This window comes from Cnephaeus nilssonii, assembly GCF_951640355.1.
Source record: "Cnephaeus nilssonii genome assembly, chromosome: 20".
In the NCBI taxonomy this organism is placed as follows: domain Eukaryota; kingdom Metazoa; phylum Chordata; class Mammalia; order Chiroptera; family Vespertilionidae; genus Cnephaeus; species Cnephaeus nilssonii.
Window position 1 is genome coordinate 41,318,355 of NC_137091.1, and position 16,429 is coordinate 41,334,783.

The window sequence follows — 16,429 nt, forward strand, 5'->3', positions numbered from 1 at the left end:
AATGGGACATACTTATACTAGAAATAAAATGCATCATTTATCTGAAATTCCCACATCACTGGGAGTCCTGCATTTTATCTGGCAACCCTAGACCAAGGACTTCTTTTTAAAAATAATTTTCTCATATATATGTGTATATATGTGTGTCTATATGTGTGTGTGTGTGTGTGTGTATATGTATGTATGTGTGTGTGTGTGTATATATATATATATATATATATATATATATATATATATATACTAGAGGCCTGGTGCATGAATTTGTGCATGGGTGGGGTCTGGCCAGCCTGGCCAGAGGGAGGGGACATGGGCGGTTGGCCGGCCTGCCTGCTGGTCAAACTCCCTGTCGAGGGGACAATTTGCATATTAGCCTTTTATTATATAGGATATAATAAAAGTTTCCTGCTCTGTAAAATGGGCCCACTGAGTGGCCAGATTATTATGTATTCAGAGATCACACCACCCCATGGACACAGACAATAGGGTGGTGAAGGCCTGGGGTAGAGGATGGGGGCGGGCTAGAAGGGGTCAATGGGGAGGGGACATATGTAATACTTTCAACAATAAAGATTTTTTTTAAACTTTATTCTTTTTTTCTTTTTTTTTATATATTTTATTGATTTTTTACAGAGAGGAAGAGAGAGGGATAGAGAGCTAGAAACATCGATGAGAGAGAAACATCGATCAGCTGCCTCTTGCACACCCCCTACTGGGGATGTGCCCGCAACCAAGGTACATGCCCTTGACCGGAATCGAACCTGGGACCTTTGAGTCCGCAGGCCGACGCTCTATCCACTGAGCCAAACCGGTTTCGGCAAGATTTTTAAAAAATAAAATAATTTTCTGTTTTATGTTATCTTTGTTTTGAGAGAGAAAGAGAGTGAAAGAGAGAAAGCTGGGATCGAACCCACAACCTTTGAGTATCAGTACGACGCTCTAATCAACAGAGCTACCCGGCCAGGGCAAAATAGGCTCATTTTCTTTCTGTCTAGCGTTGGGCATCAACCTGATGCTGACAACCTCCTACTACACGCATCTGGAGCTGTTCCTCCCGGGCCTCACCCAGCCTTCACACGGACTCTGAGGGCAGGTGCTTATTACCACCCCCATTTCACAGATGGAAACACTGAGGCCCAGAGAAGGGGATGTACTTGCCCAGGCTACGTGGTGAGGGTGTGTCTGGCCCTATAGCCAAGAGGTGTCAGAGAAGAAAGAAATAATCATACACAGCTGTGATCTATGGCCACAGTCATTGCCAGGCTCTGTGTTCACACCTTTCCTTGTATCGGTTCCTTGAATCAGTGTCCTGCCTGAAGCATGGCTTGTGGGCCCATTTTACAGAGCAGGAAACTGAGGCCAGAACTGGTGACTGTCCCATGAAGTCACATGGGATGGAGCCAGGGTTTGAACCTGGTTCGGCACAGGAGGCCAGAGAATGTTCTGCCTTCCCCTATCTAGCCAGGTGCTGGGGAGGCAGGCAGGAGGGAGGCCAGCGGGGGCGGGCGAAGCCTCTGATTGTCACTGCCCTGTAGGTCCCTCTCTCTGAAGTCCCTGCCAAGCCCTAACCGGTTTGGCTCAGTGGATAGAGCGTCAGCCTGTGGACTGAAGGGTCCCAGGTTCGATTCCGGTCAAGGGCATGTACCTTCGTTGCAGGTACGTCCCCAGTAGAGGGTGTGCAGGAGGCAGCTGATCGATGTTTCTAACTCTCTATCCCTCTCCCTTCCTCTCTGTAAAAAATCAATAAAATATTTAAAAAAAAAAAAAAAAAGTCCCTGCCAAGGGGCGTGGGAGGCCAGGGAGGGCTGTGCGGTGCGGCCTCCCCTCTCCCAGCCCGGCTCGCTGAGCACAGAGAGAAAGCGCCCCCAGAAATGCTGCTCCCCAGACTCAGGCCCCGGGCCCTCGCCGCCCTCTGCCTCTGCGCCGTGGTCCTGGCCTGTGCAGTGGGTGAGCAGCTGCAGGCGGGGGGGCGTGGGGACCCCGCAGCGGCGTGGGCTGAGTGTGACCGGGACATGCAATGCAGCTTGTAGGCGTGTGTGCTCTTGGCGAGTATGTGTCAGTGGCAGTTGTGTGTGAAGTGTGTTTGTGGGTTTGGAACACATGGTCATGCATGTGTGTGTAAGCATGAGTATGCAGTCGAGGTGAATGTGTCTCTGTGAACACGCATGTGTATGCCCGCGCGCGCGTGTGTCTTTATGGGGTCTTTATGCAAAAGCTTTGAGTGTGTCCACGTGTGAGGGCGTGTGTGAGCACCGGAGCGAGTCCATCCGGGGTGTGCGTGTGCATGTGAAGTTTTAACACGTGTACAGCGCCTCGGTGTGCAAGGCACCCGAGTTCAGGCCTTACACGAGTTCACTCTGAATCCCACAAACACCGCCAGGTAGGTCCTAGCATCGTCCCATTCCATGGAAAGGGAAGCTGGGTCTCGAAGAGGGTCAGTCACTGGCTGAGGGCACACCGCCGGTCACGAGGGTGCCTCTGTACACGCATGTACATGTGCAGCTGTGTGGTGGCTGCCCTGTGGGGGAGGCTCTGCCGGGTGCAAGGGAGTGCGGCGCCCACCAGGACAGCACAGCCTGGCCGGCTCCATCCCGGGCCCCGGCCTCCTGTGCCCTGGGGGAGTTCAGCCTGGGGGTCACGGGAGGACGAGGGGCAGCAAGGTCAGTGGTGAAGGAGGCACCGGGACAGACAGGGGTCAGAGCGGTGGGGTGACAGCGGAGGGAGAGAAGCACGGACAGACAGAGGGGTGACAGGAGGGGCCACGGGCACAGAGGGGGTTAGGAGATGACCAATGGCTGAAGGAGGGCAAGTGGCGAGAGGGACCTATAAGGGGGTGAAGGCCAGCGGGGAGAGGACTGGTGAGGGGCTGCTCGTGGGCCTCCAGGAGTGACAGTGACAGTGACGGTGGGCAGGGAGGGAGCAGGGTTCTGGGATCCCAGCCTACCCAAGGCGCCCTCTGTCACACCCAGAATGCCGGAGAAAATTGCCTGCAGGCACCCCGAGCCCCCCACCCGGCCTGGCAAGTAGTTCCTGGAGCCGGGTGAGCCAAAAGGTGAAGGAGCTGGTGGGGCCGCTGGTGACAAGGACCAGAGAGAAGTTGCAGTGGTTCCAGTGAGTGTACGCAGGAGGCCTGGACTCCTGGGTGTGAGGGAGGAGGCTGGGGCCTGGACTCCTGGGTCTGAGGGAGGAGGGCTGGGGGCCTGGATTCCTGGGTCTGAGGGAGGAGGGGCTGGGGGCCTGGACTCCTGGGTCTGAGGGAGGAGGGCTGGGGGCCTGGATTCCTGGGTCTGAGGGAGGAGGGGCTGGGGGCCTGGACTCCTGGGTCTGAGGGAGGAGGGGCTGGGGGCCTGGACTCCTGAGTCTGAGGGAGGAGGCTAGGGCCTGGACTCCTGGGTCTGAGGGAGGAGGGGGTGGGGGCCTGGACTCCTGGGTCTGAGGGAGGAGGCTGGGGCCTGGACTCCTGGGTCTGAGGGAGGAGGGGGTGGGGGCCTGGACTCCTGGGTCTGAAGGAGGAGGGCTGGGGGCCTGGACTCCTGGGTCTGAGGGAGGAGGGGCTGGGGGCCTGGACTCCTGGGTCTGAGGGAGGAGGGGCTGGGGGTCTGGACTCCTAGGTCTGAGGGAGGAGGGGCTGGGACCTGAACTCCTGGGTCTGAGGGAGGAGGGGCTGGGGGCCTAGACCCCTGGGTCTGAGGGAGGAGGGGGTAAATGAGGCAACGTGTTGGGGGTAGCTAGGGTCTCAACTGTGACATCCCCTCCCCCACAGGGTCCCCTCGGCCTTCCGGGGCTATGTGCAGACCTACTATGAGGACCACCTGAAGGACCTGGGCCCCCGCGCCCAGGCCTGGCTCCGAAGCTCCAAGGACAACCTCCTGAACAAGGCCCACAACCTGTGTCCCCAACTTCTCTGTGGGGAGAGGGACCGGGGTTAAAGCACCCACAGCCTCACAATAAAGACATTCTTGTCTGTGTCCCTGTCCCAAGCTGTCCTCAGTGGGGCCAGAGATGAGCCCACCCCACGCACCCCCAGCAGTTAGTGAGCAGAGGAAGTGACCTCCTATAAGAGAGGGGAAGTCCGTGCCCGTGTGGGGCAGTTGGGGAAGGAGTCGGGGGGGTGGGCGGGGGGATGCCCACCCTCAGTCCTCAGACCTGCTTCGGGCTTGTGTGGGGTGCAGACTTCAGGCTCCTCGGTTTGGGGTGGAGGGTGGAAGCTGGAGAGGAGGTGAGTTCGCAGGTCCCCACAGAGACCCCCTCGTTCAGAGCGTTGCCTCTACGTCCCACGTGATGAAGACCCGAGATCCCACTCCTGGGGGGGGGGGCGCCCAAAGCCCCCAACCCCTCCACAGCCCCCACCCAGCCTGTCACTCTCAGGGGTGACTTCTCAGAGGGGGGGCTCTCGGTGGCTTGACCTCAGGGGACGTGGCTGCCCTCTGTGGCCCGCCCCCGCCCCCTCGGTGGCTCTGTTGGCCTGGACTTTGGCCTAGGCAGCCTGGCGGAGGGGAGGTGGGTCCCGGGAGCTATAAAACCTGTCTCTGCCCTGGGGAGCTGGTGAGGACCGCCCGCCGGAGTCTGGTAAGAGAGGGGCCGAAATGGGGGTGGTGGTCAGCAGGGAAGGAGCCAAGATTGTTCAAAAGTCAGCATGGCCCTGGCCGGTTTGGCTCAGTGGATAGAGCGCCGGCCTGCGGACTGAAGGGTCCCTGGTTTGATCCCGGTCAAGGACACATGCCTGGGATGCGGGCTCAATCCCCAGTGCGGGCGTGCAGGAGGCAGCCCATCAGTGATTCTCTCTCATCATTGATGTTTCTAGCTCTCTCTCCTGCTCCCTTCCTCTGAAATCAATAAAAATATATTTTAAAAAAGCAAGTCAGGATGGCCCTAGCCGGTTTGGCTCAGTGGATAGAGTGTCAGTCCTCAGACTGAAGGGTCCCGGGTTCGATTCCAGTCAAGGTCATGTACTCTGGTTGCAGGCTGGATTCCTGGCCCTGGTCAGGGCACATGCAGGAGGCAACCAATCGATGTGTGTCTTTCTCTCTGTCTTATCCTCTCATTCTCTCTAAAAATCAATATGAAAAAGACCCTCAGGTGAGGATTAAGCAAAAAAAAAAAATAAAGTCAGGGTGTTAGATTCACAGAATTTAGAATTGTGGAATGTTGGTCCACGCGGCCCCCCTCCAGGGCCAGCTCTCCAACTCTTCACAGCGACACAGGCTGAGGGAGCGAAGCGGGAGAGCAGGGTGGCAGACACATGCTCATCCCAACGGTGGTCCTTAGCTGAGCCTGCGGCACAGGCCCCGCACTGGCTGGGTCTGAGCATAAAGGCCACCCTCAGCGGAGGCCTCCCCGGCCCCAGCACAGCCTTCCCCCCAGAGCACGGATCTCCAGGGGACACACTGTACTTCCCTCATTTAATATTTGCTCGTTGCCTTCTCTCTCGTGTCAGCTTCCTAAGGGCTGGACCGTCGCTGTGCTCACGGTCAGGTCCAGAGCTGTGCTTGACACGTAATAGATGCTCAAGAAATGCTTCTGGAGTGAATGAATGGATGTTAGAATTACGATGTTAAAATCAGGAGTAGAATCACAGAATGTTAGACAGGGAGGCGCAAGCCAACCCATGAGGAACTTGACTTGGGTTGTGGGGGCAAGGGAGAGGGAGCTCAGCCACCCCCCCCCCTTTGAGGGCGGGGACCCCAGGAGTAGATGCCTCCAGGGGCCCTGCCCCACCCCCTCCTCAGTGTTCCAGGTCTCCTGACGCCATGGGCACCCGATACCTCCTGGCTCTGTTTCTCATCCTCCTGGTATTGGGATTTGGTGAGTGTGTTTGGCAGGGGAGGCGGATCTATGGGAGGGGGATGTACCCTAAGCATCTTCCCATCACAGTTCTAGTCTGGCCCTGGCCCTGCGCCCCCCTCCTCCTTCCCTGCCCACTCGCCCTCTGCTGCAGGCCCATCAGCTCTCCTAACTCACTCTCCCCTGCAGAGGTCCAGGGGGCCCCTACGCCCCAGCAGGATGAGGCCGCCAGCCCCACGCTGTTCTCCCAGATGCAGGAATCACTTCTCGGTTACTGGGATTCAGCCAAGAACGCCGCCCAGGACCTGTACAGGAAGACCTACCTGCCCTCCATGGATGAGAAAATCAGGTATCACCCCACCCCCAGCCCAGACACCAGGAGTCCCAGCCCCAGCCCCTTCTCCCTCAGACTCGGGGTCTAGTTCAAACCTAGGCTCTTTCAAGGCCCAAGTATCTTATTCTCCAGCCCCCAACCCCATCAGAACCTGAGAGTCTGAGATCCCAGCCCTGTCCTACCTAGGATTCCAGAAGCTTGGGTTGCAGCCACCTTTACCCGAAGGACATGTGATTCTGGCCCCCAGCCCCTCCTCCCTCAAACCCAGGAGTCCAGGCCCCCAGCCCCTCCTCCCTCAGACCCAGGAGTCCAGGCCCCCAGCCCCTCCTTTCTCAGACCCAGGAGTCCAGACCCCCAGACCCCCTCCCTCAGACCCAGGAGTCCAGACCCCCTCCTCCCTCAGACCAAGAGTCCAAACCTCCAGCCCCTCCTCCCTCAGACCCAGGAGTCCAGGCCCCAGCCCCTCCTCCCTCAGACCCAGGAGCCCAGGCCCCCAGCCCCTCCTCCCTCAGACCCAGGAGTCCAGGCCCCCAGCCCCACCCGCCTCACACCCAGGAGTCCAGGCCCCCAGCCCCATCCCTTCTCAAACCCTCTGTCCTTCTCCACAGGGATGTGTACAGCAAAAGCACAGCAGCTGTGACCACGTACACAGGGATTTTTACTGACCAGCTCATATCTATGCTGAAGGGAGAGGAGTAACAGCTGGGCCCCAGTCACGTAGTCCAGACCCCAGCAACCCCATGGCTCCCTGACCACCCTGACGCTCCCACTTCCTAGCAGCTCTCAGCATCCTGCTCTCAACTTTAGCCTGATTTCTTATCAATAAAAAGAAAAAAGCCAAGTTTATTCTCTTTGATGTGGTTGCTTTTCTGAGACCTCAGGGACCAAGATGAAGGGACTCTTTCAGTCCAGCCAACACTTACTGAGTGCCTATTATACACAGGCAGCCCTAGCCCGGTTAGAGGGAATAAAGAGGTAAATAACAACAATAAATGATGAGAACAACAAAATTAGAGACTGTCCTTCACCAAGACCCTTCTCTCTCATCTATAAAATGACAAGCCATGGACACAGCGACCCTGCAGGGGCCTCTAGCCGTGTCCAGGCCGTGGGCTGACACTTTAAATGTGCCATCCAGCCCTAGCCGGTTTGGCTCAGTGGATAGAGCGTCGGCCTGCGAACCCAGGGGTTCCAGGTTCGATTCCAGTCAAGGGCATGTACCTTGGTTGCAGGCACATACCCAGTGGGGAGTGTGCAGGAGGCAGCTGATTGATGTTTCTCTCATCGATGTTCCTAGCTCTCTATCCCTCTCCCTTCCTCTCTGTAAAAATCAATAAAATATATTTAAAAATAAAAATAAAATAAAAATAAATGTGCCATCCATCGCGTGGAGCTGTCCAATGCGCGTGTGACAGAGGGGAGACTGGTGCCAAGTCACTGCTGACCACAGGAAGTCAGTGCCCAGGCTGGCTGGGACCCGTGAGGACAGACCTGCTCCATGGCAGTTGCTATACATTCATCTCACATGCATTTATTGAGACCCTGCCAGGCCCTGGGACACAGCAGGGAAAGATATAGACAGTCCTGTCTGCATGCGGCTCCTCAAAGTATTGTGGATTGGGTTCTGGCCCAATTCCACACAGTTTTAGTGATTAAAGATTTGTGTTATGTTTTGTTAGTTCTTTTTAAAAAATATTTTAAAATAGTTTAATGTTGTGTTTTTTTTTTAAGAGAAAGAAAGGAAGAGAGAGAGAGAGAGAGAGAGAGAGAGAGAGAGAGAGAGAGAGAGAGAGAGGCATTGCTATGAAAAACAAATATCAATCGGTTGTCTTCCATAAGCACCCTGGAGACCCAACCCACAACCTGGGCATGTGCCCTGACCAGGAATAGAGCCGACAACCTTTTGGTGCACAGGATGATGCTCAATCAACTAAGCCACACTGGCCAGGGTTTAACTTAAAATATATATATACATTTTTTGTTGATTTCAGAGGAAAAGGGAGAGGGAGAGAGAGAGAAACATCAATGATGAGAGACAATCATTGACCGGCTGCCTCCTGCACACCCTCCACTGCCTGCAACTGAGGCATGTGCCCTTGGCCGGAATCGAACCCAGAACCCTTCAGTGCGAAGGCCAACACTCTTTCCACTGAGCTAAACCAGCCAGGGTTTAACGTTTTTATTTATTGATTTGAGAGAGAGAGGAAGGGTGGGGGGAGAGAAAGAGAGAGAAACATTGCTTTGTTGTTCCACTTATTTATGCATTCATTGGTTGCTTCTTGTGTGTGTCCTGGCTGGGATTAAACCAGAAACCTTAGCCTATGGGGTTGACACTCTAACCAACTGAGCTACACGGCCAAGGTGTTCTTTTTCTTTAAAAAAAAATTTTTTTAAAAATTAATTTCGGTGAGGAAGGGAGAGGGAGAGAGAGAGATAGAAATATCAATGATGAAAGAATCATGGATTGGCTGCCTCCTGCACTCCCCCTCCTGGGGATCAAGCCCATAACCCCAGGCATATGCCCTGACTGGGAATTGAACTGTGACCTCCTGGTTCATAGGTCAACACTCAACCACAGATCCACACCGGCCAGGCAAGGTGTTCTCTTCTTATTAGCAACAGTCATAACATTTCCTGAACTCCTACTCAGGGCCAGTAGCTCTGTTCCATCCTGAGGCCACAAATAGGGAGGCCGGGGGGAAGTAGTGGGCAGAGGATGAGCAAGCCAACCAACAGAGAAGATAACTTCAGACAGCAATAGCGCAAAGAAGAAAAGGAGAGAAAGTGAGCATATCAAGGCCTGGGTGTGGCCACCTTGGATAAGTAGTGGATTCCGCGCAGGGTGGGCCCCCAAGAGGCCCTGGTTGGGCTGGTCACGGGGGGGTGCTGCATCAGGACTGCAGTGTGGGTGGAGCTGTGGTTGCTGGCGAGTGGGGGAGGGAAGGGGCAGGCCCGTGGCCCCCAGGTCTGAGTGGGGTGGTTAGTGACTGCCAGAGGGTCTCTGGGCCGTGGGGATAGCAGGTCAAAAGCACAGGGTGTGCAGATAAGAACAGAGGCTCTGCAGTCTGAGAGAGGGCACTGCTAGAGCCTGTGGGTAGAGGGCTGGGCACCTGGACTCCTGGATTCTGAGGGAACAGAGGGTAGTCCTGGGCCCCCAAACCTACGGGATGGGACTGTTGGCCTCTGAGGACACAGGGCTTGTATTTCTCCTAATCTGCTTGGCATGAACCTCCGCCAGCCTTTCAGCACTGTTGGGGCCGTTTTCCCAGGTCCTGAGGCTGGGCAGCTGTGAGCCTAGTGGAAAACAGGGGCCCTGGGGAGGGGTTGTGGGAAATGTCCCTAAGTCCCCAGGGCCTGGGAAGAGCTGAGGCTGCCAAACCTAGGGGGTGCTGGGGAGGGGGGACCCCGGAGGAACAATCCCTGCTCTGTCCACTTGTTTCTCACGGACTCAAGCCAAACCAAACCTCTGCCCAGGCCAGTTCTGCGTCCAACCAATCCTAGCGCCCTTCCCAGATCCCTCCTTCCTTTCTCAGGCTCCTACCCCAGTCCTGCTCCCCCCAGGACCCCAGAGTCCAGGCCCCCACACTCCTCCTCCCTGAGAACTCAAGAGTCAGGCACCCCAGGTTTCTCCCGCAGACTCAGGAGTCCAGACCCCCAACCTCTTCTGAGGAAATCAGAAGATCAGGTCCCCCAGGCTCCTTCTCCCTTAGAACTTGAAATCCCAACTTCTGGTTGGTGTTGGGCGTCCCCTAGTGGCGGGCAGAGTGGATGCGGCCTGTGATTTATTTTCCAGTTAGAGGGAGTGGAAGAATTTATTTGATCACTCAACGGGCATGGTGGGAGGGCTTTGCAGGGCTTCTTTCTAAGGTCACAGTCCAGCTGACAGCCTCTAGCGCTTCCACGGGTCAGGACTCAGCTGCATGCGAGAGAGGGAAACAGACTGGGGCATTTTGTACCTGGAGCTGAGAGCAGAGACGGGGTTACAGTGAAACTGAAGATTAAGTTCCAAAGCCCCTCACTTGCCTGGGCTTTCTGTGGTCTTCTATTTAAATTTGTTTGTATAGCCCTGGCTGGTTTGGCTCAGTGGATAGAGCGTCCGCCTGCGGACTGAAGGGTGCCAGGTTCGATTCCGGCCAAGGGCACATGCCAGGGTTGTGGGCTCAGTCCCCAGTAGGGGGCATGCAGGGGGCAGCTGATCAATGATTCTCTCTCATCATTGATGTTTCTATCTCTCTCTCCCTCTCCCTTCCTCTCTGAAATCAATAAAAATATTTTAAAAAATAAAAAGTAAATTTGTTTGTATAACTTTGTACTTCTAAAAGAGAGGCCTGCCGAAACCGGTTTGGCTCAGTGGATAGAGCGTCGGCCTGCGGACTCAAGGGTCCCGGGTTCGATTCCAGTCAAGGGCATGTACCTTGGTTGCGGGCACATCCCCAGTAGGGGGTGTGCAGGAGGCAGCTGATCGATGTTTCTCTCTCATCTATGTTTCTGACTCTCTATCCCTCTCTCTTCCTCTCTGTAAAAAATCAATTAAGCCTGACCGGTGTGGCTCAGTGGATAGAGCGTCGGCCTGCGGACTGAGGGGTCCCGGGTTCGATTCCGGTCAAGGGCATGTACCTTGGTTGCGGGCACATCCCCAGTGGGAGGTGTGCAGGAGGCAGCTGATGGATGTTTCTCTCTCATCGATGTTTCTAGCTCTCTATCCCTCTCCCTTCCTCTCTGTAAAAAATCAATAAAATATATTAAAAAAAAATCAATTAAAAAAAAAAATATATATATATATATAAAAGAGAGTCCTGCTTGGGGGGGGTGGTCATTTGGGAAAAAAGGAGACATATGTAAAACTTTAGACAATAAAAAAAAATAATACACCCAAAATAAGTAAATAAAATAAAAGAGAGGCCTGCCCTGCCTGCTGTGGCTCAGTTGGTTGAGCATTGTACTGTGCACTGAGTTTGCTAGTATGATTCCCGGTCAGGGCACATGCCTGGATTGTGGGTTTGATCCCCCATAGGGGTCATGCAGGAGGCAGCTGATGGAAGTTTTGCTTTCACATCGATGTATCTCTCTACCTCTTCCTTCCGCTCTCTCTACAAATCAATAAAAATATTTTTTGAAAAAGAGGCCCACAAAAATCTCAGTCTGCCCCCAGTCTGGGGGACATAATCAGTATGTTCATTGGTCCCTGGATCGATAATATCACAGAATCATTATTACTACCATTATCTGTAAGAGAACTGGGCACGAAGTTGTCTAAGGCTCCTCCTTGCCCTTGTGTTGATCCTCAGAAGTAAGTCGTCCACCTTCTGCACTCAGAGTTTCATCCTTTCACTCAGCAATCACCCCCAGGGCAGTGCTGGAGGGTACGGCAATGACCAGGACAGCCCTGGGCAAGCACGACACACCACACCCATTTCTGACATTGATGACCCAGTGAGCAGGTATGGGGTGAGGGAGTCCAGGGATCCTGGAGGACTGAAAGGCGGTGCCCCGCCCAGCCTAGGGGGTCAGGGAGGGTTTCCTGACGGAGGTGATATTATTACTGAGCTGAGAGCTATAGGAAAGTGGAGGAAGAAGATAGTAAAATAATTAGAACCTCCCAGTAATGTGTAAGGTTCGAAGTGGCAGCACAGGATGTTGATCACTTTCTAAACGTAAGGCAGGGGGCCAGGTGTTCTACATTGGAGATCTCACTGGGTCTTCTAGAAAGCCCTACGGGGCAAAAGGGGAAGAAGAATAGCTGGTGCTAGTATAATGCCTAGTTTGTTTATTTATTTTTAAACATTTATTATTATTTTTAATCCTCACCCGAGGATATTTTTTCCATTGACTTTTTAGAAAGAGTGGAGAGAGGGAAAGACAGAAACATAGATTGGTTGCCTCCAGCACGCTCCCTGACCAAGGCCAGGCTGGGGAGGAGCCTGCAACCGAGGTAAGTGCCCTTGGCCGGAATCAAACGGGAGACCCTTCAGCCCGCAGCTCGTTGCTCTATCCACTGAGCCAAACCGGCTAGGGTTATAATGCCTAGCTTATACCAGAGGAGGAAACGGAGGCTTAAAGAGATATGTCACTTGTTCGGGGTCATTTAGCCAGTACAACCAGAATGTAAACCCAGGTCACACCTCCACCCAATTCATTGGTGAAGGTTTAACAGCCGCTGATAATCTTCTGTCCTCTGGGTGGGCTGTCATAACACTCTCCCCAAGCCAGGAGTCTCTGAACAAGTGTAGAAAGAGACATGCACAGCTAAGAAAGTATGCAGCTCGTACAGCCCTGGAAGCCTCGTCCCCAAGCCCATCGAGAACACGCATGCGCGCTAAAGTGGCGGCCCGAAATCTAGGGAAGGGGCTGACAGGACCCAATTTGGAGGTGTGGTGGCCGTGAGAACCCTGAAATAGTACTCTGAATGCACAGGAAAAATATATCCTCACGGGGATCTGCGGAGGAGAAAGGATGTTAGGAAAAGAGGTGAGAGCCGGAGGCTGTGGGTCAGAAGCCCTACTCCCTGAATCTGGATACGGTGTCCAGGAAGTTCCTTTAATGCAGGAAGGGCGTGGCTCAAGCAAAAGGTTTTGAAGCGGTACGGTGGCCGGGAAAGCTCAAGAAACATGGAACGGAAGGAACTCGAAGAATCGGCGGAGTGAAGCGGGCGGGACGGCCTAGAAAGCTCACATCACTGGAAGAGGCTGGCTTATTGGAGAGGGCAGAAGGAATGGAGCCTGTGGATAGCGCATAGTTAGCTGAGGAAGTCCTGGGAGTTCGGAGCAGGCAGCGTGTCCAGGTGAAAACAAACGGGCTAAACTTCGGTGGCCGGATTGGTTCCTTCAGAGCCGGAAACCACGCCCCCGAGAGGCGTGGTTGAGGCGCTCTTGCCCGGTACGGTGGCCGGTAGGTCGGGGAAAAGCGTGAAATCTCGCGCGATCGCGCTGCTGCCGTCGGGGACGGGGCGGGGCTGGCGGCGGGGGCGGGGACCCGGAGCGGGAAGATGGCGGCGGCGCAGGAGACGGACGGGGCCGGCAGCGCCGTGGTGGCGGCCGGAGGAGGCGGCTCCGGTCAGGTACGGAGGCCGAGAGGGGCCTGAGGGGTTCTTCTCCACTCGGGGGGCCTCCCATGGGGCGTGTCCTGCCCCTTTTCGTGGAATCCCGTGCATCGGGGGCCCCTTGCCCAGAGGGACCTTGAATACCGGGCCCAGGCGGGGCCGGGTGGCCCGGGAGGCCGGACAGTGCGGGGAGCAGGGCCCTGTTGCGCGCCGGGCCCCCTGCATGCTCGTGCTGAGCGGCCACCAAGCTCATTGCTCGAGCTGGAGACAGCGGCGTGGAGGGACGCAGTCTTGTACCCAGGCTCCCTAGGTTCTCGACTCCTGATTCCAGGCTCCACGTCCGTTCCCAGAGTGGTCTGGCATTCAGGGTCTCTCTTCCAGGGCCTGACCTGTGGACAGTGATTGATTAACTGGGAGTTTTGTACCTCTGGGGGAAGTCAGGTAATCATCGTGAGTAAGGGCACAGGCTGTGGAGACTGACAGACCCATTTTACAGATGGGAATCCAAGGAACAGCGAGAGTAAGGCGCTTGCAGAATGTCACCCAGGTTGGGTTGGGATTCATCCCATGTAGCAGTTAGTAGACGCTGCTAACCCAGCGTGGTCAGGACTGGCATGGGTGTGCTTTTATCATAAACTAACCCTACCGGGGGAATTAGTCCAGGTGCTGGTGGTTTCTGACCCGCACCCCCACAACTAAACTGAGGCTGCAGAACATACTAGCTAGTTCAGGCAGCCACCCTTCAGGCATTTAGGGAATGACAGCAAGGTGCTGTCGGACCCACCCACCCGGCTGTCACTGAGTGGGAGCAGCACCGGGGAGAGGAGCTCAGGTTGGGAGGGGAGAGTGAAGCCGAGTTTCTCTGTGACCTTGTGCTAGTTCCTCTCTCTTTGGGCCCTTATTTCTCCAGTGGTAAATGGAAGGGTTAGCTAGGAGGGCCAGCCATGTGCTGGGCCACAAAGATGGCCACACATGTGTCCCTGCCATCAGTGGAGCGGGAGAGAAGACTGACATGTAAAGAATGATAATACTGGATGACTAGAGCAATGACAAAAGTCTATGCCAGGGACCGAGGGAGCCAAGAGGAGAGGCAAATAATATCACCTGGAACACCAGGAAGAGATTTGTGTGATAGAGCAAGACACACCTTGTTAGCATCTTCAACCAGGCCCTGGCCCCCGTGGGCGGTGGATGGGGGGGCTCAGGAAATGTTTGCTGCATTAGCACTGGAAGGAAGACTCAGTCCCCGTCTTCAGGGGCTTCTCAGTCTTGCTGAAAGGTCTTTCTCCCTTGGAGTTTCTGTTGGTTACTGGGTTCATGTGTGTGTGTGTGTGTGTGTGTGTTTGGGGGGGGGGGGATCGGAGGGGATGATGGGAGAGACTAGGGCTCAGGGTGCCCTGATAGCTGCGAGTGTCCACAAACCCCCACACACCCTAGTCTTCTCTTGTTCTACCTCTGCTTAAATCTCTTGAGGCATTCCTTTGCTTTCGGGATAAAGTACAAGTTCTTTAGCAGATCAAGGCGCTACACGATCTGACTTCCTTCAGACTGAGGATGTCTCAACCTCAGCACTTACTGACATTTTGGGTTGGATAATTCTTCACTGTGGGGGACTGTCCTGTGTGCATTAGGATATTTAGCAGCATCTTTAGCCTCTACACACTAGATATCAGTAGTGTATATACCACTCCCCAGTTGTGACAACCAAAAATGTCTGCAGACATTGCTAACTGGGGGTCAAGGGGGAGTCGGGGGGGGGGGGCAAGATTGCCCCTGCTGGAGAACCACTGGATGAGAGGAGCATCCGCCCGTCGGAGCTCTTTTATTTCAGGAGTGTGCCTCGCTGTCCCTTCCTCATAGCCTGTGCATAGGTTTCTCCCTTCCTTACCCGGTTGATCCTCACTAGTCCTGTGCATCTCAGATGTTCTCTCCCCTAGGAAGCCCTCTCGGACCCTCTCAGACTGGGTCAGGGCTCCCACAGCCCCCTGGGCTCCCCTGTCCCAAGCACTGCCCACACTGGGTTGTCACTATCCACCTGTCTCCTCCGCTGACAGGAGCTGCAGGAGCACAGAACCGGGACTGTCTTGGTCATCACTGTGTCCCCAGCACCGCCCAGCTGGGGACTTGGCACAGGTCAGGTGCTCGGTGTTTGTGGAATGAATGGATCTTGAGGCAGAGCCTAAGCTGAGGTGGAAGTCCCATGGTGGATCCAGGTGTTCCGTGAGGATGTGCCGGAAAGCCTCTGGCCCAGCCTCATGGTTTTAGCTGCTTCCTGGGCCCCTTGGTGCGTGTTCCTGGGGATAGTGTGTGAGATTGGACATGTGGATCCAAGAGGAGGAACGGTGCTGTGTCCGCAGCCACCGCCACCCTCTCCTGGCCTATGGGGTCTAGACAGGCCTTGGCAGTCTCATGCTCCAGCCAGCCTGCTGCCCCGTCAGCCGAGGGCTGAGACACAGGACCCACAGATCCAGCATTCATCCCTTCAGTTAATGTGTATTTTGTCCCCGCTACAGGCTCTGATCCATGCTAATGCTGGAGATACAGCTGCGAGCAAAACAGAGGCCCTGCCCTCTTGGAGCTCATGTTCTATTTGAGGGCTTCAGGGTGGGGGTGGAAGAACAGGCGGGACTGTTCTAAGATAGATAGGAAAATGTATAGTGGATCAGATGTAATAAGTGCCATGGACAGAAAGAAAGCTGGGAGGGGGATAGGAAGTGAGGGGTGGGTAGGAGGGTTGTAATTTAAACAGGGTAGCTTGGGAAGGCCTCGCTAGAAGGTGACATTTAAACAGACTTGAAGAAGGGAGGCATATAGATACATGGGGGAAAGCCTTTCAGGTAAAGGGAACAGCAGGTGCAAAGGCCCTGAGGTGGGAGGTGCCTGGTGTGAGGAAGGAGCAGTGAGGAGACTGGTGTGGCTGGAGCTGGTGAGTGAGGGGAGATAGGTGAGAGCAGAGAGGCAGGGAGGGAGCCAGATCAGGCCCTTGGGGACCATGGTGAGGACTTTGCCTTCACTCTGAGGGAAGTGGAAGCCACTGGAGAGTTACCTCTTTTTTTTTTTTTTTTTTTTTATTGCTTTTTGGAGAGAGAAAGGTAGAGAGAGAGAGCCCACAATCTGGGTATCTGGTTATGTGCCTTGACTGGGAATCGAACCTACTGCCTTTTGGTGTAGGGGAATATGCTCCAACCAAATGAGCCACAGTGGCCAGACAAGAGTTACCTTTTTATTGAGGTGTAATTTAGATACTGTACCGTTCACCTGTGGTCAGTATAGAC

At 54.7% G+C, this 16,429-nt stretch overlaps 3 protein-coding genes across 3 annotated transcripts in view; all 3 read left to right on the plus strand.

Annotated features, from left to right (window-relative positions):
- Positions 1–1,868: 1,868 nt before the first annotated feature.
- Positions 1,869–3,926, plus strand: APOC4 (apolipoprotein C4; the record flags this gene model as incomplete). The annotated part of the gene is made up of 3 exons (XM_079759801.1): positions 1,869–1,944; positions 2,967–3,108; positions 3,761–3,926. 3 exons carry the CDS (start codon positions 1,869–1,871, stop codon positions 3,924–3,926), a joined length of 384 nt encoding a protein of 127 aa, XP_079615927.1.
- Positions 3,927–4,487: 561 nt separating this feature from the next.
- On the plus strand, positions 4,488–7,434 carry APOC2 (apolipoprotein C2). The gene is made up of 4 exons (XM_079759582.1): positions 4,488–4,566; positions 5,727–5,802; positions 5,971–6,130; positions 6,724–7,434. Exons 2-4 carry the CDS (start codon positions 5,748–5,750, stop codon positions 6,812–6,814), a joined length of 306 nt encoding a protein of 101 aa, XP_079615708.1. The 5' UTR covers positions 4,488–4,566; positions 5,727–5,747; the 3' UTR covers positions 6,815–7,434.
- Positions 7,435–13,082: 5,648 nt separating this feature from the next.
- CLPTM1 (CLPTM1 regulator of GABA type A receptor forward trafficking) overlaps positions 13,083–16,429 on the plus strand; it is a 32,706-nt gene continuing 29,359 nt past the window's right edge. Inside the window, exon 1 of the mRNA XM_079759959.1 lies at positions 13,083–13,172. Coding sequence (XP_079616085.1) covers positions 13,101–13,172 — 72 coding nt within the window. The 5' untranslated portion in view covers positions 13,083–13,100. The remainder of the gene's footprint in view (positions 13,173–16,429) is intronic.

Excerpts from the sequence above, each read along its gene's own strand:
- APOC2 (XM_079759582.1), top strand. The coding sequence starts at position 5,748 with ATGGGCACCCGATACCTCCTGGCTCTGTTTCTCATCCTCCTGGTATTG. Across the intron at positions 5,803-5,970 it reads CCTCCTGGTATTGGGATTTG|AGGTCCAGGGGGCCCCTACG; the intron begins GTGAGTGTGTTT and ends TCTCCCCTGCAG. Across the intron at positions 6,131-6,723 it reads TCCATGGATGAGAAAATCAG|GGATGTGTACAGCAAAAGCA; the intron begins GTATCACCCCAC and ends CCTTCTCCACAG.